The following is a 27240-nucleotide window of genomic DNA, read 5'->3' on the forward strand; positions in this document are numbered from 1 at the left end:
GACGTGATCAAGGTGTACCAACATGAGTTTATATTGAAACATTACTTGAATGTTTCAGTTTCTCATTCAAGCCTTTCACAAAAACAGAGAAATCAATCCTCACAAGCTTGAAGAACAAAGTTGAACGCGACTACAGACCAGTTCCTAAAGTTAGCATGTTTTTGTCCTTAGTTGAGTTGTAACTTTGTGATTGTACTTATTGTATCTCCTAAATTGCTTAGCTAGAAGTGTTGATTAGGAATCCTCTTGTAAAATCTGTAAACTCTTTGAGTTTATGTTAAACTCTTTGAGTTTATGTTAAACTCTTTGAGTTTATGTTAAACTCTTTGAGTTTATGTTAAACTCTTTGTTTAGTCATAAGCAAAAGCCTTTGTAACTGTAGAGTGACAAAGTGGCTTGTGGTGAGAGCATCACAAGTTAGTAAAAGTCTTTGTAACTAGGGAGTCACAAAGTGGCTTGTGGTAAGAGTACCACAAGTTAGTTGAGTTGAATTCTTTGTAATGGAGTCATTACAAAGTGGCTTGTAATAGGTTTAACAAGTTAGTGAAGTTGAAAACCTACTAGTGTAGGTCGTGATTTTTTGTCCCCTTGTGTGGGATTTTTCCACGTAAAAATCCCGAGTCTCATTTACTTACAATTTATTAGCATTCTCAGCAGAATCTCGTAGAGGACCAGGTACTCTACTGTTTGGTGGACTCATACAAACTAACAATTGGTATTAGAGCAGGTTCTTCCTATCAGGCTAACACCTAGGAAGGATCCTTATGGTTGCTCCACCAAATTTGAAGAAGGTCAATCTACATACTGACCACCCAGGTTCAATAGACAATACTATGGGTAGTGGAAAATAAAAATGCATGATTTCATTATGGCTGAGGATTCTGAGTTATGGGATACCATATGCGATAGCCCTTATGTTCCAACAAAGGTACTTGAAGAACTTCCATTTTCAATGGCAAAAACCAGTAAAGAATACACTAACGCAGACAAGAAAGTTATGGAGAAGAATTTTCGTGCCAAGAAGATTCTAGTATGTGGAATAGGACCTGAAGAATACAATAGAATCTCCACCTGCGACACTGCCAAGGAGATTTGGGAAGCTTTGCAAATAGCTCATGAGGGAACTAGCCAAGTAAAACAGTCTAAGATTGATATGCTCACTATCGAGTATGAACTCTCCAGGATGAAGGACGATGAATCTATTCAAGATATGCACATAGGATTCACTTCCATCATAAATGAGTTACACTCACTTGGCGAAATCATTCCTAGAAACAAGCTAGTGAGGAAAATCCTTAGTATTCTGTCTAGCCCATGGGAAAGCAAGGTGAATGTTATTACTAAATCAAAGGATTTGCAGGAGCTGACCACAGAAGAGCTTATTGGAAATCTGAAGACCTAAAGATGAAGAAGAAGATAGACAGTGAAAGAAGATAACCAAAGAAAGAAAAGAACCTGGTACTCAAAGCTGATAGCAATGACTCAAGTGATGAAGACATTGACATAGCTTACTTGACCAAAAGGTTTCAGAAGATAGTCAGAAAAAATAGAGAAATACTAAAAAGGGGCAGCTCTAGCAAACTAAAAAACTATGATCTCTATCATAAGTGTGGAAAGCCTGGACACTTCATCAGAGACTGTATTATCTTGAAGCAAGAATTCTCCAAGAACAACCCTGAAAAGCAGTTAAGAGGAACCCAGTTCCATTCAAGGACTTCAAAAGAAAAATATCTGCTGACAATATGATGAAACAGGCTCTTGCAGCATGGGGAGATTCCTCTGGTGAGTCTGAAGATGAAACTGATGCTAGTGATAGTTCCATGATGGTAGTTGAAGGCGAGGAAAGTGGATATGACTCAACCTTTGCTTTGATGTCCTAATCAGATGATGATGAAGACGATGATAACAAGGAGCTAAATTTCAGGGATGTTCAGAGAAATCTGAAATCCTACTCTCCTAAGAAACTCATGTCTTTAGCTAGTGTATTGATTTATGCCTATCATAGTCTTGTGGAGGATAGGGATTCCTTGACCATAGAACTAGGAGAAGCTGAACAAACTAGAGATGACTTAGTGGCTGTAGTCATTGACCATAAGGAAACCATTGAAAAATTCAAAGAAGAAAGAAGTGATTTCATGGCAGTAATTGTAGACCTAAGGGAATCAATAGGCAGACTAGGGACTAAGTCAAAACCTAAAAACTCTAGAAAAGGAAAAGAGATAGCTAGTGTGGAACACATTAGGCTTGAAACTGAGTTGAAAGTTGTGAGAACTAGGATGTGTGCTAAAATTGAAAAAGACAAGAACCTCCAAACTGATATGGATAGAGTAAAAAATGATCTTGAAAAATTCATAAAGTGGACCTGGTCCTTAGAAGCTACCACTGCCATGCACACTAACAATGGTGGAAACAGGCAGGGAATAGGGTTCTAAAGGGAGAAATCTCTTTACAACCCTCATAGCAAGTACGTCACTATCTTTGATAATTGGCCTTGTACCCAATATGGAAACAATGTGCACTTCAAAGAAAATTTCCTGGCCAGGGATCAATCTGTTCAGAAAAACAATATGTTTGCTGAAAGATGACTACAAAAGAGGGACCAGGTTCCACTCACAAAAAATGCACATTACCTGCATGGACCAAGAGAGCTATTATTCATCCTCTTGCCTACTACAAAGAACCCAAACTTTCTTGGGTTCCTAAAACTAACTCCTAATCTCCTTGTGCAGGGAACAATGAAAGGAAGCGGTCAACAATAGTTCATGGATAGTGGGTGTTCAAAGCACATGAATGGGAACACCATGGACTTTCTTTCACTAAAAGCCCTGCCAGGAGGGGGTGTATCCTTTGGCAATGGGAAAAAGGGGTACATTCTTGGAGTTGGAAAAGTTGGGAAGTCACTCACTCATTCTACTAAAAATGAGTACTATGTGAATGGCCTTAAGTACAGTCTCTTAAGTGTCTCTCAAATCTGTGATAAAGGAAACACAGTGGAGTTCTTGTCCAAAATATGTACAATCACTGATCTGGTAACTGGTGAAGTGGTACTTGTGGCCAAAAGATACAAAAACATCTATGTTGCTGATTTCGAGTCCTTACAAAGTGGTGATCTGGGTTGTCTGAAAGCTGTTGATGATGATGCTGAACTATGGCACAAAAGACTAGGCCACACAAGTTTTTCTCTTCTGAACAAACTAATGCAGAAGGACCTGGTCCATGGTCTGCCCATGTCAAAATTCAAGGTGCAAAAGGTCTGTGATGCTTGTGCTAGAGGAAAACATATGAAATCCTTCTTTAAGTCTATAAGGGATGTGAGAACCTCAAAACCACTAGAACTTCTGCATATGGATCTATGTGGCCCTATGAGAGTGCAAAGCAGAGGAGGAAAAAGATACATTTTTGTGATAGTGGATGACTACTAGATTCACATGGACTTTGTTTCTCAGAACTAAAGATGAAACCGTTGAAGTGTTTGTGGCATTTGTGAAGAAAATCTAGGTGAAGATGGAGTCTAGAGTTGCATTCATTAGATCAGATCATGGGACAAAATTTGACAATGTCAAATTTGATGAGTTCTGCAATGAAAATGGCATCACTCACAACTTCTCAGCTCCCAGAACTCCCCAACTAAATGGAGTAGTAGAAAGGAAGAACAGAACTCTAGAAGAGATGGCAAGAACAATGTTAATCGACAGTGGAATTGCAAAGAACTTCTGGGCTGAAGCTGTCAACACTGCCTGCTACTTGGTGAACAGGTGCATGATCAGATCACTTCTGAACAAAAATATGAATTGTTGAATGGAAGGAAGCCCAAGCTGACTCACCTAAGAACATTTGGGTGCACATTCTATGTTCTTAACAATGGAAAGGATCAGCTTGGTAAATTCGATGCCAAGAGTGATGAAGGAATATTTCTGGGCTACTCTTCTCAAAGCAAGGCTTACAAGATATATAATAAGCGGACTCAATGTGTTGAGGAAAGTGTTCATGTTATTTTTGATGAGTCTTATCCATCATGTGAGAAGAGTGCTGAAGAAGATCAAGCTAGAGAACCCTTACTAGTCTCTGGTGAAGTCATTGACATGACAAATGGAAAGGCAGATATGATGAGTCAAGTAAAAGAGCTGAGTGAAGACAATACTGCCTCATTTCCAATAGAACCAAGTACTTCAATTACAACCACTGAAGCTGAAGAAAGAGTGGTTGATGCAGTTCAGGGAACTCCATTAGCACCTGAGAGAAGAATGTAGGAAAACCAGCCAAACACACCCACATCCTCTCAAAATAAACCTCAGACTTCTAACTGGAGACACCAAAGCTCTTATCTGATGGACAACATTATTACTCCTTTAGATTCTGGAGTACAAACCAGGTCAAGAACCAGAAATTCATTTGCCTTCTCATCTTTTCTCTCCCATATAGAAACCAAGAATATCAAGGAAGCCTTGAAAGATGAAGATTGGATTACAGCCATGTAAGACGAGTTACATCAGTTTGAAAGGCACCTGGTACCTAGACCCTCAGATCGAACCATTATAAGAACCAGGTGGGTATTTAGAAACAAGTTTGATGAACATGGAATTACCACAAAGAACAAGGCCAGGCTAGTTGTCACGACCCCGGTTCGCCCTCCGTGAACCATCGTGATAGCACCTAGTCCTCTACAACTAGGTAAGCCTAAATTGCAGAAGATAACCAAAATGCAGAATATAAACAAATTAAAACAAAATGAAGAGTGATAAAAACAATGTTAAAAAGTGCCGCTCGGCATACACAACACAACATTTCTCAAAACCCAGTACACTATCCCAAAACCGGAAAACTCACGGAACCTCAAGCCTTTGGATATCTACAATGTCTAACTCCAGAATATCTAATAAGGGAAAGAAATACAGAAGGGCAAATATTTAAAAGCTAGAATATAAAGGGACTCCTCGGTCTATGGACGCAGCAGATGTACCTCGAAGTCTCTAGAGTAGTCGCCTCGCCTCACGGGTGATAGGACTGAGTCGCAGTACCTGGATCTGCACATGAAAAACATGCACAGAAAGGGGCATGAGTACACCACAGCAGTACTCAATAAGTGCCAAGCCTAACCTCGGTTGGGTAGTGACGGGAAAGTCAGGGCCCTACCAAGGTTAAATAAAATATAAAGATCAACAGTATAGAACAAAACAGTATAAATAAGTACAGTAGTAAAATAACATAGGATGTACAGGACAACAACAACTATACAGAAGCAAGGTAAACACGGAAAAGAAATACAGCTCCGCACCAATAATAACAATAGGGGATCTCCTAGGATACCATCATGTAGTGCTATATGTACATATCCAATGGATCTCCCGGGATCCCACCCGTAGTCCAACTCATAGTGCGCGGGGATCTTCCAAAATCTCGTTCTGTAGTCCCAAATGTAAATACCCAGTACTGGAGGAATCTATCGGGTGCATTCTCATAGTTCCATATAACTGTGCAGGGGGATCTACCGGAATCCCACATCCGTAGTCCCAAAATAAACATACAAGGGGGAGCTACCAGAATCCCACATCCGTAGTCCCAAAATAAATACACAGCAGCAACAGAAAAATATACAGAAATGGTTTCATATTAAGGCAACAAGTGATTCTATCCTAGCATGCTGCACAGAATTCAGGTATGGCAGGTTGAGCAAATAAAGCAATTAAGTCACTTAGACATGCCTTCCTAAGCTAACAACAGGCTTAATAGTTCAAGTAATAGAAACAGGAAAGGAAACATACTAGTAATTACTTAAAGAAAATCGGATTTCCAACAATTAGCACAAGTACGCACTCGTCACCTCACGTACAAGGCATTTCAATTACCAAATATACCAATCCTAAGGGGAAGGTCCCCAACACAAGGTTAGAAAAGCCACTTACCTCGAACCGGCTCAAAGTCAACCCGAAACCACTCTCTTGCCATGAGTACTCGACTTCAAATGGCCCAAATCTATTCAATTCAATTGCATAATATAAATAACACTTCAAGTAACTGATTCTACAAAGAAATTCTAAGCTAATACACAAAATTAGGTAAAACGATCAAAACGTCCATCGGCCCACGTCTCGGAATCACGTAAAATTTATATTTTCAGAATCCTCATACTCTCACAAGTTCATGCATACCAAAATTATCCAAATCTAAGGTCAAATTCCCAACCAAAAGTCGAATTCTAGGTCTAAGAACTTTCTTCCAACTTTTCCCCAATTTTTATCTCCAATCTGAATTTAAATGATGAAACTAACTATAGATTAATGGAAAATAACTAGAAAGGGTTAAAAAATTGTTACTCAATGATCTCATTTTCAATTTCCTCTCAAAATCACCCTCTCCCGAGCTCCAAATCAAATTTCCAACTTTTGAAATTAAACCCTCAAAATTTCATATTTCTGCCCAGCTGTTTCCACATCTGCGATCAAATAATCGCATATGCGATATTGCTTCTGCGGTTCTCACTTAAAAACCTAATCTCGCACCTGCGACTTCAAATTCCGCAGCTGCAGTTATGCAGATGTGGTTCCTTATGCTACTTCTTCGGTTCTAGGCCCCCTTCCTCATTTTCGCTTCTGCAACCTCTGAGCCGCTTCTGCGATGACAGATAACAGCTAAAGCTGCAAACTTTAAACTCCAAAAATCTTTCCGTTAACCATCCGAAATCACCCCGAGGCCCCCGGGACCTCAACCAAACCTACAAACATATCCCATAACTTCATTCAAACTTGTTCCAACCTTCGAAATGCTCAAAACAACATCGAAACACCTATTTTTCAATGGATTCAAGCCTAAGAATTCCAAAAACTCTAAAAATACTCTTTCGATCAAAAAATCTATCAAACCTCGTCCGAATGACCTAAAATTTTGCACACACGCCACATTCAACTCTATAGAGCTGATCCAACTTCCGAAATTCCATTCCAACCCTCGAATCAAAATCTCACTTTCGAACCGGAAACTTCAAAATTCGACCTTTCGGCATCTCAAGCCTAAATTAGCTACGGACCTCTAAAACACAATCCGAACACGCCCCTAAGCCCGAAATCACCCAACGGAGCTAACAGAAATATCAGATTTCCATTCCGAGGCCATCTTCATACTATTCCAACTACGGTCAACTCAACAACACTTAAGCTCTCATTTGGGACTAAATGTCCCAAAACTCTCCGAAACTCAAAACTGAACATCCCAGCAAATCAAATTAGTAGAAATAAACTTGGGGAAAGCAGTTAATAGGGGATCGAGGCATTAATTCTTAGGACAACCGGCCGGGTCGTCACACTAGTGGTTCAAGACTACTGTCAGGAGGAAGGGATTGACAATGATGAAACGTTTGCTCCGGTTACTCGCATGGAAGCTATTAGAATTTTAATCGCTTTTGCATCTCATATGGAATTCACCTTGTTCCAAATGGATGTCAAAAGTGCATTTTTGAATGGACTTCTTAAGGAAGAAGTCTATGTGAAGAAACCTCCAGAGTTTGAATGTCATGAATACCCTAAATATGTTTTTAAACTGAACAAAGCATTGCACGGGCTGAAGCAGACTCCTCGAGCATGGTATGAAAGGATGTTAAAGTTCCTCTTGGAAAATGGCTTTAAAAAAGGGAAAATTGACAACACTCCGTTCTTAAAGAAACGGGGAAGGAACCTGCTCATTGTTCAGATATATGTTGATGATATAATTTTTGGGGCAACAACTGATTCTTTGTGTGAAGAATTTGAAAAACTCATAGGAAGTGAATTTGAAATGAGCATGATGGGGGAACTGAACTTCTTCTTGGGTCTTCAAGTAAAACAGTCCCCAAAGGGTATATTCATTTGTCAGCAAAAATACATCAAAAAGCTCTTGAAGAGGTTTGACATAGAAGCATCAAAGGTGATAGACACTCCCATTGCTACGGCCACTCGACTGGACATGGATGAAACTGGATCTCCTGTGAATCAAACCATGTTTGAAACATTATTGGGTCTCTCCTCTATCTCACAGCTAGCAGACCTGATATTGTCTTTAGTGTGGGGCTATGTTCAAGGTTTCAATCAAATCTCAAGGAGTCTCATTTGAAGGATACCAAAAGAATACTGAGATATCTCAAAGGAACACAGGACCTGGTTCTGTATTATCCCTCAGGCAACAGTTTTAATCTCATTTGTTATGCTGATGCAGACTATGCAGGTTATCTTGTGGACAGGAAAAACACTTCTGGAATGGCTCACTTTTTAGGTTCAAGTCTTATCACTGGGGCACAAGGAAGTAAAATTCAGTGGTTCTTTCAACAACTGAAGCAGAATATGTAGCCACAGCATCCTACTGTGCGTAACTTTTATGGATTAAGCAGCAATTGGAGGACTTTGGGGTACTCACTGAGAGTGTGCCCCTTCTATGTGACAACACCAGTGCACTCAACATGGCCAAGAATCTAGTTCAACACAAAAGGACAAAGCATATTGATGTGAGGCATCACTTTCTGAGGGACAATGTGGAGAAAGCGCTGATATGTATGAAGTTATGCAACATAAAAGACCAAATTGCAGACATTTTTACCAAGGCATTAAGTAGGGAACAATTTGAAAGAAACAACATGAAGTTGGAGATTTTAAAGCCCAATTGAGAACCTGATTCCGTTTTATCTGGCTATGAAAATCACCTTCAAGAAATAACTGGCTAAAAGTGTTTTCTAGCAATGTTTAACTCACTTTAATACTGTTGCAAGTAAATACGCATGATGAGTATAGAAGCTGTAGATGCAGTGCATGATTGATAAAAGAGGATTGATTCCTTCAAATAAAAGTTCAAGAACCTGGTTCTTGTACCAAAGGTTAGTAGTTATGTGTATCCTTTAATACACGTCTTAAAAAGGGTACAAAATGCAACTGCCACGTCATTTAACTTTTCAGATCCTGCTGTAACGTCTCTTCCTTCAAATCATTCCATCTCCCTCTAAAACGTTGCACTTCTCCACGCCCAGTCGCCATTTCAGAACCGGTGCCTATTCCTCTCTCTTCATAATTGTCCTCTCCTAATAAAAACCCTTTTCTGTTCTCCCTAACCATAAGTCCTCCATTAGAATTTCCCAAAAGCATCTTCACACCATTTTTCCAATGGTTGAGACAAACTCCGACCTCCCTGCCTCAGTCGTACCTACTACTATTAAACTTATGGAGACTTTCATTCCTATTGAGCCTTCCTTACCCACTATTACCCTTCCTGGTAAAATCACACCTCACCCAAATTCCTCGTCTCTCTCTATTTTAGAAACCCCTAAAATTGTTACTCCGTCCTCTCCATCTTCTGAGGTTCCCACTAGTCAAAGACCAAGTGGAGAATAAGGTCAAAACCTTGAGGTCACAGAGAGTTTCGCCATTGTTGCTACTGTTTTTGTGGTGACAGTAGTACCAATTGAGGAAGAGAATGTTGTAACCGTCTTTGTGGTGTTTGCTAATGGTGTACTGCATGAGATCATCTCTCAGAAAAATGAGGTACAAGGTGTGGGCGACGAAGGGGCCATTATAACTGTTGCAGGCGATGCACTAGCAGATACTACTTGTCCCTTACATGAGGAACCTGATCCCTCTCCGAAGGAGCCAGACCAGGGCTCTCATTCCCAGGACAGTTCTGCTCCTGCATTCACTACTGTGCCCTTGGAAGTACAAATACCTGAAATGAGGTCCAGTGATGAGGAGGACCTAGATAATGTGGCTCTTGATGCGTTCATAGTTAAGTGGAGGGTTGTGTCCACTCCTGATTCTGAAACCAAAAGGCCTACTACCATGCTTCAAGCTATCTTCAAAAGAGCAAGAAAAGTAGTAAGAAGAAAAGGAGGAAGTTGGTGAAAGACAATGTACCCGTAAGTGATGAGGCGATCCCTGTAGTAGAGGTGGAAGAAGAAACACTAGATGAACCTGGTTCTCTGGTTTGACAGTCTCAGAAAAAGAAAATGCCTGCTTCAATAGAAAAGGGGTCACCTTCTAGCTCCAAATTGAAGGGGATTGTGACTTAGTTCTCGATGTCTAATGAGGATATGCTAGTCAAATCCAAGGGAAAAGGAAAATTACGTGGTGAGAAGTTCGGAAAACGCAAGTCTGAAATTGTTCAGGAACCTTGTTCTATGAAGAGGTTAAGGAGTGAAGTCAATCTTGGCTTAGAACGCCTGAGGCACCAAAAGGTTCTGTTGGATCGTACATTTGACGCCGCAATCTCTGAGATGGCTGGCATGCGACAAATTCGTGAAATGGTTGAGTTTCAACGATGGGGGCATCTATTTCAAATAGATGACCCTAAGGCTTATGCGGATGAGGTACAAAGCTTCTTTGCTAGCCTTTTTCCCGGTGAGACTGACCACAGCTGTGCTTTGGTGAATAGAGTGGATATAATGTTTGATGTAAAGCTGCTTGGTGAAATTCTTAAAGTTCCTATAGTCGGTGTGTCTAGTATAAAGGATGTTTGTCAGTTTAACTTTATAAATGTCATGGTAAGGACAACGCAAACCAGAAGGGGGACCAGATCCATAAGAAGGCGTTACTCCCTATCTATCAGCTACTTTTTGAATTGGTCAACAAAGTTCTATTGCCTCGAGCTGAGAGGAGGTCCGTGACCTCTAAGTTTGACATGTTCTTAATGGAGCAATCGGATAGCTTTAACCTTGTAAGCCTGCCTGCTATTATGATTGAGCACATGCAAAAGGTAGCCACCTTCAAGGATGGAAATCATGGCCTTCCCTACAGGTTTTTGCTTACCAGAGTGTTTAATTTCTTTGCGGTGCCATTGAGGCAAGGCAAGGTGGGGACTAAGAAACAGACTTTCTCACAGACTACATTGGAAGAATGCGAGTGCCTGAAAAAGAATTGGGGAGTAGGAAGTACATCAACCGTCTCACGGCTAATTAATGCTCAGAACAGTGCAATTGAGGAGATTCGTCGGTTGAAGGCTAGGAATGCTATCCTGGAAGGTCAGCAAGCCCAAGGGGTTCCGGCATCAAATGACGAGGTAGCTCGTTTGGCAAAGGAGAATGTTGATCTCAGGGCGCAAGTAGAGAACCTGAAAGCAGAACTGCTCAATGAGCAAAAGTTGGTCAATGCTCGAATAGACCTTGTTCTCCAAACGCTTACTGCAGCCTCCAAGCCTTCTACTCCTAGTGCCCCTAAGTATCCCTTCAGTGACCAGATTCTGGAAATGCCCTTCAATTTTTTTTGTTTTGGCACATGTTTTGTTTTTTTTTGTTGTTGGGATGAAACACTACTGCTCTCATTTTAACAGTCCAATATTGCCTCTTACTTTTTAAGCATAGGCATATTAAAATTTTATCAATATAAATTCTATCCTCTTTTATTATATCAGTGCTTTACTTCTGTGTTTCTATTCTCTATCATGTTTGTGTGCACATATGTGGCATGAGTTAGCTTGGCTGGACTTCTTTGTGATGTTCTTCTGTTTTTGTCTTTTTTATGATGCCAAAAGTGGGAAAATAATAGTATAATATGACCATAAAGTCAGGGGGAACATATGGGGGAACATAACATGTGTAAAAAAGGGCATAATTCAGGGGGAACTTGTGTTCTCCTGAATTTTTAATCTGGTTCTCTTAGCTCTAAATCCATATTATCAATGTTAAGTTTGTCATCATCAAAAAGGGGAAAATTGATAGGTTTTCAATATCTTTGCCTTGTGTTTTGATGATTTAACAAACTTAATTTTAAAGACCAGATAGGGAACCTGACTCACTTGGACTACTCTGCATTTAACGGATTCCAGCTAAATGTGAACTGCTACAGCTTCAGGAGCTAGGAAACTAAACAAGGACCTGATACCCTTGTGGTTCCCTCATAGTAGTACAAAGTTAATTGGACACAACTGGAAATAAAGTGACTGCCTGTACTGTTTCTGCCGCACTGCACTGTTTCCAGCGCCACTCACTTCTTGACCAACTAAAGTGCTCACATCATTTCAAGTGATATGATCAAGGTGTACTGATAATAGGTGAATTGGACTATAATTAGGCCTTAAAGAACCACCTTCTTGTATAGTTTTATGGTTAAAGGGATAACAAAATGCTCTGATTAGTGCTTTTCATGCTTTGCAGGCTACATACAATAAATGAAGTTTATGGAGTACTTTTGGGATCAACTACGGAGAAAAAGAGGCCAATCTTACAATATCCGCTAAGTGCACCACGCGCAGGCAGCAAAACCAGAACTGGAGATGGTCTGCCGCGGTCCCGCCGTAACCGTGGTTGGACCACGGTAGAAGGCTGTTGTGGATTCTGAGAGGCTAGTTGGACGTGGTCCTGGCGTAACCGCGGTAGGACCGCGATAAGAAGCGGAAAATTGAGGGACTGAAGTGCAAAACACGGGATCTTGTGAGGTTCCTGGTACGTCATCTGGTTAATTTTGCTCTAAACGTGTGTTATCAATTTCTATGTTTGTCGTCATCAAAAAGGGGGAAATTGATGGGTTTATAATGCCTTAGCTTTATACTTTAATTATCTAACAAACTTACTGTCAAAGAACCAGATAAGGAACCTGACACACTTGGTACACATCGCAAATCAACAGACTCCAACTAATGTGAACTGCTACAACATCAGAAGACAGAGAATCAACACAGGGACTTGATACCCTTGTGTTTCCCTGACAGCGGTACGAAGTCAACTGTGTACATTTGGAAAGTGACTGCCTGTACTGTACACAGAAACAGTGCAGCATAGTTTTGTAGTCACTTGTCATAGGACCTACCAAGTGATTACATCATTCAAGTGACATCATCTATGTTGTATTAACTAAATGCATTACAGCAAAACATCACTTGAACACTTGAGAATTCAATTCAAGCATCTGACATTCAAGCATTCAATTCTCAAGTGCATCAAGAACAAAGTTTAACACTACTACGGACTAGTTCCTAGAGCTAGTATTTGTATGTCTTTAGTTGAGTTGTAACTTTATAATTGTTCTTCATTGTAATTCCTACTTTGCTTATCTAGAAGCATTGCTTAGGAACCTGTTGTACAACTATAAACCCTTAGTGTTTTTGTCCTGACTAGAGTTAGTCATGAGTTGAAGTCTTTGTAATAGGTGTATTGCAAACAACAACAACAACAACCCAGTAGAATCACACAAGTGGGGTCTGGGGAGGGTAGTGTGTACGCAGACCTTACCCCTACCCCAAAGGGGTAGAGAGGCTATTTCCGAAAGACCCTCGGCTCAAGATAATAAAAAGACAAAAGGAGAGAATATTAGATTCATCACGGAGATCAATAGGTATATTGCAAAGTGGCTTGTAATAGGTGTATTACAAGTTGTGAGGGATTAAGAGTTTAATTCCTAGATTGCATAGGTTGTAATCTAAAGTTGCTCATAATGAAGTTGAAATCCTACCAGTGTAGGTCGTACTTTTTTATCCCCTTGAGCAGGGATTTCCACGTAAAAACTCCCTGTCTTATTTACTTACAGTTTTATTAGCATTCTCAGTGGAAACTCATAGAGGACCTGATCTCTATATAGTTTGGCGGACTCATATATTCTATCATGACCGGTTGGATCGTTATAACAGATCTAGTACATCCTACCACACCCTATATGATGATAAACTTTGATAATTTGCATGTCAAACTAAATTTTCAACGATTGCTATAACATTTTTCTTGCAAAATCAACAAACTTATAAGTCAATTTTATATCTTTAACTTTCCTAACAATTCCCAGGTTCTACTCGCGGGAGTTGGTACCTCCCGTTTTTCTTTTCACTTTTGTTGTGTTAGTTAAATTGTTACAATCTTAGTTCGTGTTAGTTTATTCACCATATTAGAGAGCCTATAGTTACATCCTATCTTTGTCTAGCTTGGTCTGTTGCCTTGTGTGTGTTAGTGATTCCCTTTAGTCTATCGTAGGTATAGTGGTTGTGGTTTGGGATGGTCGAGTGAGGTCATGTCCTCGGGGGAAGAGGGGGGTGGGGTGGGAGGTAGGGCAAGGGCTAGGGGTGGATCTGGAGTCAAGGGAGGTAAAGGGAACAGGGGTGTCTATAGGTTAAGAATCGGGTCATGGAATGTAGGTACATTGACGGGTAAGTCTATAGAGTTGGCGAAGATTCTCCAGAAGAGGAAAGTCAATATAGCGTATGTCTAGGAGACAAGGTGGGTAGGGTCAAGGGCGAAGGATGTGGACAGGTATAAACTTTGGTACTCAGGAGTCCAGAGAGGTAAGAATGGAGTGGGTATCTTGGTAGATAAGGAACTTAGAGAGTCTGTGGTTGAAGTTAGACGAGTGAATGATAGATTGATGGTTATTAAGTTGGTAGTTTGAGAGTACACCCTAAACGTCGTTAGCGCGTATGCGCCGCATGCGGGCCTAGATGAGGAGGTTAAACGGCGCTTCTAAGAGGGGTTAGATGAGATTGTGCACCAGGTTTCGCCTGCTGAGAAGCTATTCATATGAGGGGATTTCAATGGTCATATTGGGGCGACCGTAGGTGGTTATGGTGAGGAGCATAGAGGCTTTGGTTTTGGGGAGAGGAACGGAGGAGGTACCTCGCTATTAGACTTCGTTAAGGCTTTTGGGTTGGTGATTGCGAACTCTAGCTTTCCGAAGAAGAAGGAGCATTTGGTTACTTTTCAAAATGTAGTAGCGAAGACTCAGATTGACTATCTCATCCTTATGAGGTGTGACAGAAGGTTGTGCAAGGATTGCAAGGTGATTTCGAGTAAGATACTCGCGACGCAGCATAGACTCTTGGTGATAGACATTGGTATTAGGTTAAAGAGGAAGAAACGGTCTACTCGGGGAAAACCGAGAATCAAGTCGGGAGCCTTGACTAAGGATAAATCCCAAGAGTTGGAGTGGCGGTTATCGACTATAGAAGCTTGGAGGAGCAGTGGGGACGCATACACTATGTGGTCAGCGACAATAGACTGTATAAGTGAGGCAGCGAGAGAGGTGTTAGGGGTCTCGACCGGTGTCTCTGGTGGGTACAAAGGAGACTGGTGGTGGAATGAAGTGGTACAAGTAAAGTGGAAGCGAAGAAGGTGGCGCACCTGAAGTTAGGGGGGCATAGCTGAGGAGGAGAGGTAAGAGTGCATGGAGAGGTATAAGGTAGCTAGGAAGGAAGCTAAAATGTCGGTCACAGAGGCTAAGACTACGGCTTATGGTCGTATGTACGAGAAATTGGGGGAAAAAGGCGGGGAGAAGAAGTTATTCCGGCTGGCCAAGTTGAGAGAGAGGAAGACTCGGGATTTGGACCAAGTGAGATGCATCAAGGACGAAGATGGTTGAGTACTAATGGAAGATGCCCAGATTAATAGGATATGGCAGACTTACTTTCATAAACTTCTAAATGAAAAAGGGGATTGTGATATTGTGCTAAGCGAATTAGAGCATTCCGAGAGTCACCGTGACTTCGGGAACTGCAGGCGTATCAAGGTTGAGGAGGTTGTGGGAGCTATGCGTAAGATGAGTAGGGGTAGAGCGACCAGGCCAGACGAGATTCCGGTAGAATTTTGGAAGTGTGTAGGGAAAGCAGGTTTGGAGTGGTTGACTGGGTTGTTTAATGTTATTTTTAAGGCGAAGAGGATACCGGATGAGTGGAGGTGGAGTACGGTGGTTCCATTGTATAAGAACAAAGGTGATATCCAGAGTTGTAACAATTACAGGGGTATCAAATTACTGAGTCATATCATGAAAGTATGGGAGAGGGTGGTTGAAGTGAGTGTGAGGATGACAATGTCTGTATCTGACAACCAGTTCGGGTTCATGCCGGGTAGTTCTACCACAGAAGCTATACACCTTGTTAGAAGGTTGGTGGAATTGTACAGAGAGAGAAAGAAGGATCTGCACATGGTGTTTATTGACCTAGAGAAAGCGTATGACAAGGTTCCTAGAGAAGTTCTCTGGAGATGTTTGGAGGCAAAAGGTGTATTGGTTCCATATATTATGGTGATTAAGGACATTTATTATGGGGCTAAGACTCGGGTTAGGACAGTAGGAGGCGACTCTGAGCATTTTTTGGTTGAAATGGGGTTACACCAAGGCTCTGCGCTCGTCCATTCTTATTCACCCTGGTGATGGATGCGTTAACAAACCATATTCAGGGGGAGGTGCCATGGTGAATGTTATTCGCCGATGACATAGTTCTGATTGATGAGTCACGAGCCGGTGTTAACGATAGGTTGGAAGTTTGGAGACAGACTCTTGAGTCTAAGGGTTTCAAGCTGAGCAAAACGAAGACGGAATACCTGGAGTGTAAGTTCAGCGCTGAGCCGAGGGAAGTGGGCATGGATGTGAGGCTTGAATCACAGGTTATCCCAAGTAGAGGCAGTTCAAGTACCTTGGGTCGGTTATCCACGGGGGAGGGGAGATCGACGAGGATGTCACACACTGTATTGGGGTAGGATGAATGAAGTGGAGGTCAGAATCCGGAGTCTTGTGTGACAAGAGAGTGCCAATGATACTCAAAGGTAAGTTCTATAAAGCGGTGGTTAGACCGGCCATGATGTATGGGGCTGAGTGCTAGCCTGTTAAGAACTCACATGTCCAAAGGATGAAAGTAGCAGAAATGAGGATGTTGAGGTGGATGTGCGGGCACTAGGATAGATAAGATTGGGAATGATGATATTCGGGAGAAGGTGTACGTGACTCTCACTGATGATAAGATGCGGGAAGCGAGGCTCAGATGGTTCGGGCATGTACAGAGGAGAAGCCCAGATGCTCCAGTAAGGAGGTGTGAGCGGCTGGTTGTGGAGGGCACGAGAAGAGGTAGAGGGCGGCCTAAGAAGTATTGGGGAGAGGTGATCAGGCAGGATATGGCGAGGCTTCAGATTTCCGAGGACATGACACTTGATAGGAAGTTGTGGAGATCGAGTATTACGGTTGTAGTCTAGGAGGTATTTGAGTCTTGCCTTACTTTGTACCTTTGTGAGCCTAGTCTGGTAGGGGTTTTGTCTAAGATAGCTAGTGGCAATGTCATGTCTTACTATTTTCTTTTTTCGGTGCAGGACCTATTTACTAGCCATCGTTTTTGCATTACATTTTTCTTCTGCATTTTATGTTCCTATTTTTCCTATGATCTCTGTAGTGAAACTAATATTGTCTCCTTTTATCTTTTTATTCTCTTGAGCCGAGGGTCTTTCGGAAACAGTCTCTCTACTCCTTTGGGGTAGAGGTAAGATTTGTGTACCCACTAGTGGGATTTTACTGGGTTGTTGTTGTTGTTCCTGTCCAGTGAAATATCAATCGCATAAATGGAGTATAACTAAGTTTTAAGATAAGGATATTTTGAGACTTTTCAAGGCGAAGAAAGCTGCATAAAAATTGAACTATTTAATGTGAAAAACATATTTTAATTAAATTATGGATTTTAACTTGGTGATTATAACACTAGAAGCTTTTTATCTGTTGTTAAGCATGGGAAGTTGCACTTGGCAATAACACAGATGCATGACAATCACAAAGTATTTTACACATATCCTGCAGAAATAACAAATATTTTTGTGCATTACTATGAAGAAGTGTTGATAAACAAACGAGGACATAGGATAAAGGCTTAGGATGGATTTATAAAGAATGGTCATGTGCTTACAGTAGGCAGCAGATTGATCTTCTGAATCTTATACATACAAGGATGTTAAAACAACAATGTGTGATATAGATAGTAATATGAGTCCAGGTCCGGATGATTATGGCAGTGGATTCTTCAAAGCATCGAGTGTAAGAGGAATGTATATAACAACAGCCATCTTGGAGTTCTCCAACAATGGGAAGTTACTAGAAATACTTAACTCCACGATAATATCATTAATTCCTAAAGTTATTGTCCTAGCTTATGCTGGTCAATTCATGCTTATTTCTTGTTGCAATGTATTGTATAAGTGCATATCTAAGATGCTTTATAGTAGTAGATTTTATTAAGGACATTATCATATAGTGGATGACAATCAGGGAAACGGAGCCCTAGCGTAATTGGTAAAGTTGTTACTATGTGATCAGGAGGTCACGGGTTCAAGCTTTGAAAACAGCCTCCGCATACAATAAACCCTTGTGGTACGGCCCTTTCCCGAACCTCGCGCATAGCGGGAGCTTAGTGCACCGGGTTACCTTTTTTAGATGACAATCAAGCAGCGTTTGTTAGGGGAAGGTCTTTAGTCTATAATGTGTTTACTTGTCATGACCTCCTGAGACAATATAACAGGAAGATATCACCAAGATGTTTGATAAAAATTAATCTAAGAAAGGCATATGATATGGTAAGCTTGGCATTTATTTGAGAAGGCAATGGCGTGTTTTGATTTTCCTGCTAAGTTATCCAATTCGCGATGACTTGCATATCTCTACCAAATTCTGTGTGAAAGTTAATGGAGTAGGGCATGGTTACTTTGAAGGCAAGAGTGGATTGATGCAAGGGGATTCAATATAATATCACATCTTTTATTTGTACTTGTCACGGAACACTTTAGAGAATGAGTGAGCTGCCAGACTTTAAGTTCCATCCGATGTGTAAAACAAATATTTGAACACAAATTATATTTTTGTGGATGATTTGTTGGTGTTCTTTAAAGGGGATATTGGTTCAGTCAATAGAGTGACAGAGGCCCTTAATCACTTCAGTAATGCCACAAGATTGATGGCAAATCTGGATAAATCAAATATCTTTTTTTGTAGGGGTAGACGAGTAGATGGAGACCCTTAATCACTTCAATAATGCTACGCGATTGGTGGAAAATCTGGATAAATTAAATATTTTTTTGTATAGGAGCAGTCATAAAATCCGAAATAAAATAATATCTCGCACAAAAGTGAATCCTGCTTCCGCTAAGATTAAGTACCGGTGCTCTATAAGAATCAACTAGCAGGACCGGGTCCTTTAATATATCTCTATGCTGCATGTTTCTTAACCATCAAAATTCCAATTTCCAACAGCTAGTCAAGTTGCATATTCCTATTGCAGATGAAAGATCTTGTGAAGTTAAAGAGAGGATAGATTTCGTGAAAGGCTCAAAGAAAGCTCATAGGTGTAGTTTCTTGATTCAACAGCTCCGTAATTAGTTGTCTTTGTTGGTGGCCTAGTTATTCATATTACCCTTCCTGGAAGGTGGATATAGCTCTAGGTGTTTTTTTAGGTGTATTACTTTTTATTTCACAATATTACCAAAAGTAACATTCAATATAATTCGTTTAATTTGTAATAGGCTTTTAGAGTCATGGTTGCACAAAGAGCGGTAAAAGCCGTCATATTGACGACATATGGTTAAAGCTCAATGATCTTAGCTGCTCGTTGGGGTGGCAAACAAGCGGGTCAGGTCGGATATGAGCGGGTCGAAAATGGGTACTTTAAAAAAGGGTAAATTATCTGATCCGACCCATATTTAATACAGATAAAAAATGGGTGATCCGGCGGATAATATGGATATTCATATTATCCATGGCTTCTTGAATATGATCACTTTTGAGAGAATTCATAATTTCTCAAACTTGAGGAACCTCCAATTTGAGTCTTTCCAAGTGTAAAAGTTAACCCATTAGTTATCCATTTTCTAAGTGGATAATATGGTTCTTATCCATATTCGACACGTTGTTAAAAAATTCATTATCCAACCCATTTTTTAATGGATAATATGGGTGGATAAACTGTTTTCTTTTAACCATTTTATCACATTTAGCTGCTCGTAATGTGGTTCATTTGAAACGGCTAGCGACTTATTTGATTTTATGCCTAAGAAGGATAGGACCAGAAAAATCAGGTGTCGTGCGGAAGCTAGCAAAGCAAACCTTGAACGACGATAAATCATACAACAAAGAGAAATATACCAAAAGAGACACAAATATATAACGTGGTTCGGTCAACTGACCTACATCTACGGCGGAGATGAGCAATCAACTATATAAAAGAGAGTACAAAATATCGAGAGAACAATCTCACGAAGAGGCAAACACAAGTGACACACTAATACTTGTCCCGTAAAGTTCTTCCCCTAAACATGACTCTCAAATCTCATATGGCTACATTGTGGATGCTACTGAATGAGAAGGAAGGATCCTCAATTTATAGAACTCCAAACATTTTCCTACAAGAAAAGGGACTAACCAAATATGTAAGAATTATATTTTCCTTCTAGGAAAAGAAAAACCCAATTATGGAAAATATATTGTCATTTTCCTCATAAAATAGGAAAACCAATTATGGTAAAAAAATCTGAACAAACACCCGCTTGTTAGAAAAATGGGCATAAGGGGAAGGCAATACCCCGGAGAAAATGAATGACAACTCGTAAGTTATGTGGCTAAGGCATGTGAAATACTTCTCACTTTTCCAAGAATAGAGTTGTCAAAAAATGGGTTGGCCAGCCAAGCTGTTGGGGTCTACAGCATTCAATTGGATTAGACAAGTTGGCCCTTCATCTGAAAGTGTCTTCAAAATGCCGGTCTACCCCATTCCTAAGTAGATTGGGAGTTAGGACATGCTAGCCCTTCAAATTTGCTATAAAGATTAAGGTTCAAATACAGAACAGCTGCTATTTGACAAATCTGGGTGAAGACAGCTTTTTTTTATTTTTATTAAGTTTCATGTGCAAGTGTGAAATCTCTGTTAGTTTTTAAACATATGTGGGTGTTTTAAGTTAATTAGACTAACAAATTTCCTCAACTTTTGCAAACTTAGAAGACGATTAGTGCTTAAATTTATATTTAGAGGACAAAGTTAAACCTACAGTCAAGAAATAATTTTGACTAAAAACTTGCACAAGCAGACAAAGCGGCCTTCCTAATCACACGTTTATACTTAACTGGAACTAAAAGGTTGAGTTTGACAATAGTTGGGGAGAATTTATAGTTTGTTATCGGTTTATCGATATCGGTTTATCGATTTTTCGATTTCGAAAATTTCCTTATCGAGTTATCGATTTCGATTTCGATTTTATCCTCTTCGGTTATCAATTTATCGATAAACCGATAAGATATACTAAAAAAAAATCCATTATTCTATAATACCCTTTTCCTTTACCCTAAGTCCCTAACCCTATTATTTCATTTACCACATTTAAGGAATGATCATATTTAAAGCTCAACGGAATGAAGTTCAAATTAATGGAAAATAGAATTAGTCGTGATGATGTATTTTTATTTTTTTATACCGTTGGAGTATTGGTGGCATACATTTGATCCCTTACTTTAGTTTCGTTGCATGTGCTTGTTGACACAATTTTTATGTTATAAACGGTGTTCGTCTTATTTTAGCTTATTTTTGTCCATATTGGTTAGGCGTGTTTATAGCAATACACTTTCCGTGGAATCCCGCAAATTTTTTTATTGGTGTAATCGATAACCGAATCGATAAGCCCCAAAAATCGATAAATCGAAATCGAAAAAATCGAAACCTTATTGAAACGATAACGATAAGCGTATGTACAAATCGATAATCGATAAGTAATTATCGATAAGGGTCAAAATCGAATCGATAAATCGAATGCACACACCTACTTTATTGTGCCAAATTGTCAATCAAGTCTCAAAAATCATTGAAGATTTCAATTTACATAAAGTCTAGACAAGCTTATAGCATAATAAAGCCTAATTAGACCCGTGAGGCTATGAGTCTCAGGCCAACACAGTTCAACAAAGTTCCGAATTAATTTTTTTTAGGAGACAATGTCAATATAGAAACAGTAAAAACACATATATAGCACAGAAGACCACAAAATACTACCTTTATCTAAACAATGCCAGGGAAGAAATAAATCATATACTATATTATAAGCATGAACATTTTTAATTTACTAAAATATCCTTTAAAAACTGAATGGGCATTTTACCCCTAATCAAACACTATACACTCCTGTAACCAAGTTAATTTCTACATAAAATTTGTATTCCTATGCGTGCATTATTTCAATGTAAATGACTTCCTTAAATTAAACACCAGAAAATAAATGTGTAATATTAGGACTAACTTAAATTTCTCCCGGTTGCCTTTCCTTTTCTGTGAGTGAAAAAAACGCTTTCATATGATAACACCAATGCATGTATGAGAAAATGACTTTTTAGTTTCTCTTCATTATTTACCAGATAATTATTTTGAGTTTTAAGAGCAACCAATATTAAGAGACCCACATGAGGATACCTCGACAGTGGAAGCATCAAACTCCACAATTGGGCTTGACAAAAATGATCATTCCAGTTTGTTGCTTCCCCTCAAGAAGGTGATTTTGTATAAACAATCTTCCTCTATTCTTTGAGTTTCAGGAAGCAATTTAAGCTGATTTTTCACTGTTTTTTCCCCTTTTGATTGATTCTTCAATATTTATGTGTTAACTAAGGTAAAATGTCGATTTATATATATATATATATATATGTAAATAACAGGGAACAACTGGGACGAATATTTTGATCTTCCACATGTTCCAGGCTGAAGGGGCGTATTTTTCTCTATATCAATTCTCATGCTCATATAAAACTAAAGAAGAGTAGTGGTGCAATTGATGATTCTACCATTGAAAAGATTGAGAACGTTTCCCTGTGAGCGCATAACTCAGCTTCTTTCTTGGAATTCTTCTGCAACTAAGTGTGCATTTTATACGGTTTTGCTAATTATATAATAAGTTGATGAATTGCGTGTCTTTGTGATGGGTCGCAAGAGTTAGTAATAATATTTCTTTCAATTTTATATCCAGAATACGTCTAGATGTTTAACAGTACACTATGAAGGTTATATATTTATTTCACAAAATAGTTAATGTCGAAAGGAAGAGGATTTCAGGAAATTTATTCTAACCTAATTCTTTCGAAATTTTTTATTCTAATCAACGGCCTCTTACCAGGTGATATTGAGGAGGGTCGGACCCTTTTTTTATTTGTTTCTCTCTTTACTGTTCAAAGAAGAGATAATTTTGTTAAGCGTATACGCACTTTGTATGAGAAAGAAAAGAAAGGATATAAACATAGTGGTTGTTAAGCTATTTGGATTAGTCTTTTTGTATTTGACCTTTGATATTACTCTACAGCAGCTACATCTCCACTTTAGAGTATTTTTAATCAAATTGTTTAGATTGTTTTTGGTAATCTTCCATTTTCTAAAGTTTATACCGATTACTATGAGATATACCGTGTCCAGAAACTAGTAAAATAATATATGGAAAGACAAGTGGCTGCCATCATGCGAGTCAGAGTACAAAATATTAGTACATGAAAATTAACCTAAAGCTACTACAAGGTACCATCATGTTTTTTACAAAGAGGGGAAAAAAAGGTTAACAAAACAATAGTTTTGCAATAAGCCAATTCTCCTTGCAAAAGAAGGATCTCGTAAGGTACATAAAATAAAAACATAACTGCAAAAATTATATCATGCCTCCTAAGCCTGTCATAACAAAGAAAGGTGGTTAGAAATTACAGCCTTGAAATGATCAATGAATTCCTGTGTGATAATCTCACGTACCTTGCTCGCAATGTTGTTGGAGAGCCAGTCAAGTCCCTCGTAAAGTCCTTCCCCGGAGGTGGCACATGTACTCTGAATGTACCTGCAAGGCAAAGTAAGAGGTAAGAGGTTCAGTAATGATAGAACACAACTCATTTTCATCTGCAGCACCGTGCATACAACGCAAGGATACTAGCAAAGGGTATCAAACTCAGCCACAATATATACCAGTGACGTTGACGGAGGGAGTGAAGACCAAGCTTATCAGTAATCTCAGCAGCGTTCATAGCATTTGGAAGATCTTGCTTGTTGGCAAACACAAGCAGCACAGCGTCCCTCAGTTCATCCTATAAGTACATTAGTAAATTTTTTGAGAATACGAGATAATGAGCAATAAGAAACTAATACCATATACCTTTATAACCCAAAGAGTTGGTATATAGGTCGTTTCAAGTCTTTTAGCGGCATCATTCCTGAATTATACTCTTTTACATCCAAACTCCCGCTCAAGGTTCATTATAAGCGCGCATACACACACACACACACATAGAGAGAGAGAGAGAGATGAATTGCATTACCTCATTCAACATCCTGTGCAGCTCGTCTCTAGCCTCAACAACACGGTCCCGATCATTACTGTCAACAACAAAGATGAGTCCTTGCGTGTTTTGGAAGTAATGTCTCCACAGTGGCCGAATCTGGAAATATCAATAAATATGACCGACTATATCAGGTAACACCATTAATAATTTCAGCCAATAAGTCATTTCCTGGTATCAAAAGCTCCAAGTCCAAAATACCTATAGAAAGACTAGATCTAGATGAACCTTTTTATTTGTCGATAATAAAGACTAGATAGAGCTAGATAGGCATTAGCCACTCGACTAGGCAAAGCCATGGCAGAAATGAATTTGCAAGATAAACCGTGCATATGATGGTTGGAGTAGGAAGAGAAGTTACTGTTCAGTTCTTTCTGTCTTTCTGAGAGTAGGGTGTTCCTGGTGGGTCGATATCTCACAGAAGAAAAACAATGTGAAAGAAAAATGGACATTATACCAAGCCAAAAAGAAACCAATAAAGGAAAGGAACATCAATCTCTATCTCAAGCCTATTAGAGCAGAAACACTAACAGGAAAAAGAAAATAAAATTCCAGAAACCAAAGCATGCTCCATCTTTATCCAGCCACTTGAAGGATGGTCATTGTGATGTTAATCCAAATTAATGAGGTATTGAACTTCCTATGTTTGCTGCTTTTTTCCTGATGAGTTAAAGAGATTTCCTATGTGATGACAATTTTAGAGAATTAATGTCACAGATAACCAGACTTTTGTATTTTATGGCACCAAATACCTTGTCCTGACCACCAACATCCCAGACAGTGAAACTAATGTTCTTGTACTCCACAGTCTCCACGTTAAATCCTGACAAGAGAGAGCGTTATTGCAGATAATACCAAGAAATCGATAAATAGAATTACGGCAGCTATTAACATGTTCAATGCAAAGAAGCCATACCATTAACAGAGGACAAAACTGTAATGAATGTAATCAGTTTCCAGCACTAGTTCAGTTTGAAATATAACGTCTCAAATTTAAAATAAAACATGAGATACTTTCTTCTGTTCTAACAATTAAAAATAATTTCTACCATTCGGGTCAACAGTGAATTTATCTCTCTCTTTTCCCTAGTGTGTGTGCACAAGTGGATTAGAGTACACATCCACCACCACCACCAACCCCTTCCTAAAAGCACCTTAGGAAATACTTTTTCAGAAACCATAGAGCATGAAGAATCCAAGAAAGGTGAATCACTCGGTCAACTACAGAGTCTAACTAATAGCAGCAGAGTGAAAGTAGCACTATGTTAGGTACCAGCACAAGATCAGTACCACGAGCAATAGACGCTACGTGCAGCATACACAACATAATAGCAGAACTTACCAATGGTAGGAATAGTGGTAACAATCTCTCCCAGTTTGAGCTTGTACAATATGGTTGTCTTACCAGCTGCATCAAGACCTACCATGAGAATTCGCATTTCCTTCTTGGCAAATAACCGACTGAAAAGCTTAGTGAAAGACAACCCCATCTTTAAAACTGCCTGTTATACCAAAACCAAAAATCAGACAGCTGTACAGCTTCATTAGGTTTCACATGCGCAAAGGTTGTATTGCCAGTTGACACCTCACAATGAGAACAAAAGCTGAGCAGCCAAGCCAATTATAGCAAGGGACTTGATAATTTTTAAAACCTCTTCCTTCATTACAGTTTGTTTATCCAAAGCAATAATTCGAATTCTTTTTCCAAACTTCATTCAAAGTTTCAGACTCCTACAATTGTTTACAGTTTCCTCATATCTTTTCTCATCTTATATTCCAGTCTATCTCATCAATCTAGAAAATACAGTAGGACAAAAACAACAACAACAAAAAAAAAACAAAGGTTTCCCACAAGTGGGGTATGGGGAGGGTAAGATGTACGCAGCCTTACCCCTACGCCTAGCCCTGGAAGGGCAGAGAAGCTGTTTCCGATACAATTACGCCTCAGTCACAAGTTAATATCCATTTCGCTTCATTTGGACTCGTTTAACTACAATACTCAATAATTTGGACTTTGGCGGTTCTCTAACACATACCGATTTTTACCATATTCAACAAAAAACTTTCCGAAATCATACAAAATCAAGCGAAAAAGCACAAGAGTCAATGAAATCAAGGTCTGTAGCACGTAAATCGGAGTTTTGGACAATGAAACAAATAACTAAATCCCGATCCACACAATTTAACTCGAAACCCTAAAAGTAAAGGCGGATAAGTCATCGCAACTGCAAAAACTATATACATAAATACAAACAAGATCAATAATAATTAACTGTACATCCATAGAGAATTATAAATTCACATATTTAATCATCAATTTAGATCCCCTATTAGGTAACATCTCAATCAAAAATATATAGGTACAATATTATAACTTTTGCAAAATCAATTGTTCTATGTCGAAATTTATTTTGAATAACGAATTCAAAGAATTGGAGAAGGAGTTCTTACGTGGGAAAAAAAGCTAGTAGCTGATTTGGAAGAAGAGAGGGCAGATTTAGGAATATGGGAAGTCCCTACGATGTGATGAAGAGCAGCCTAGCAGCCTTTTTAAGAAGAAGAGAAAAAGAAAGATTTTTTTTTTAAGCTAGCACTAATAAATTGGGAATTTATCAAACATTTGGCATAAAACTCTATTTATAGGTTCGAAAATATATCCTTATATATAGAGAGAGTATCGGGTAGGGGTGGGTATCGGTGAGTTCGGTTTAGTTGTGAATATTATCGATTCGACATATCGGTTATCGATTTATAAATATATTAAACCGATAATCGAATCGATAAGATATAGATTATCGGGTATCGGTTAATCGGTTATCTATCGTTATCGGTTCGATTATCGATTTACCCGATAAGACAACTCAATTTAGAGAAAAAAAAGGATAACACTAGTTGATCTTATTACGTTGACCCTTTCAATTATGCTCTATAGTGTGAGCACGTGATTTTTGTTTCGCACGACAATCGCTCCAAAAGAAATAAAAAATAATAATAATTGGTCCTGCTGTACAATTTTTGGATTTCTGTGCAGCACTTTGTTGATTTACTTGTAACTTTTGTCCATTTTTATTTATTTAGCTATTTAAAACAAAATACAAAAAATGTGTGGGTCATGCATAATTCGAACCGTAATCCGGTCGTCAAGTAGAAAATCATAAATAGGCATCTTCGTCCGTGATTTTGATTGGTTTGATTTTACCTGTTCTGAAATATTTTAGTATGTGTGCAAATA

The 27240-nt window shown here is 39.1% G+C and overlaps 2 protein-coding genes across 2 annotated transcripts; one reads left to right on the plus strand and one right to left on the minus strand.

Annotated features, from left to right (window-relative positions):
* Positions 1-853: 853 nt before the first annotated feature.
* LOC138883254 (uncharacterized) lies at positions 854-1402 on the plus strand. The gene has a single exon (XM_070163933.1). It carries the CDS (start codon positions 854-856, stop codon positions 1400-1402), a length of 549 nt encoding a protein of 182 aa, XP_070020034.1.
* Positions 1403-23125: 21723 nt separating this feature from the next.
* On the minus strand, positions 23126-26643 carry LOC138884110 (ADP-ribosylation factor). The gene is made up of 7 exons (XM_070164905.1): positions 26460-26643; positions 25351-25510; positions 24761-24831; positions 23988-24107; positions 23638-23756; positions 23431-23512; positions 23126-23352 (listed from the first exon to the last, which is right to left on the minus strand). Exons 2-7 carry the CDS (start codon positions 25496-25498, stop codon positions 23347-23349), a joined length of 546 nt encoding a protein of 181 aa, XP_070021006.1. The 5' UTR covers positions 25499-25510; positions 26460-26643; the 3' UTR covers positions 23126-23346.
* Between the last annotated feature and the right edge of the window lie 597 nt (positions 26644-27240).

The sequence above is a fragment of the Nicotiana sylvestris genome, chromosome 12 (genome assembly GCF_000393655.2).
Source record: "Nicotiana sylvestris chromosome 12, ASM39365v2, whole genome shotgun sequence".
NCBI lineage: Eukaryota > Viridiplantae > Streptophyta > Magnoliopsida > Solanales > Solanaceae > Nicotiana > Nicotiana sylvestris.

Bases quoted from the DNA above. Each gene is read 5' to 3' on its own strand.
- LOC138883254 (XM_070163933.1), top strand. From the start codon at position 854: ATGCATGATTTCATTATGGCTGAGGATTCTGAGTTATGGGATACCATA.
- LOC138884110 (XM_070164905.1), bottom strand. From the start codon at position 25,498: ATGGGGTTGTCTTTCACTAAGCTTTTCAGTCGGTTATTTGCCAAGAAG. The intron at 23,757-23,987 runs GTAATGCAATTC...ATGTACTTATAG, and splicing joins TGCACAGGATGTTGAATGAG to GATGAACTGAGGGACGCTGT. The intron at 23,513-23,637 runs GTATATATTGTG...TTTGCCTTGCAG, and splicing joins TCCCTCCGTCAACGTCACTG to GTACATTCAGAGTACATGTG.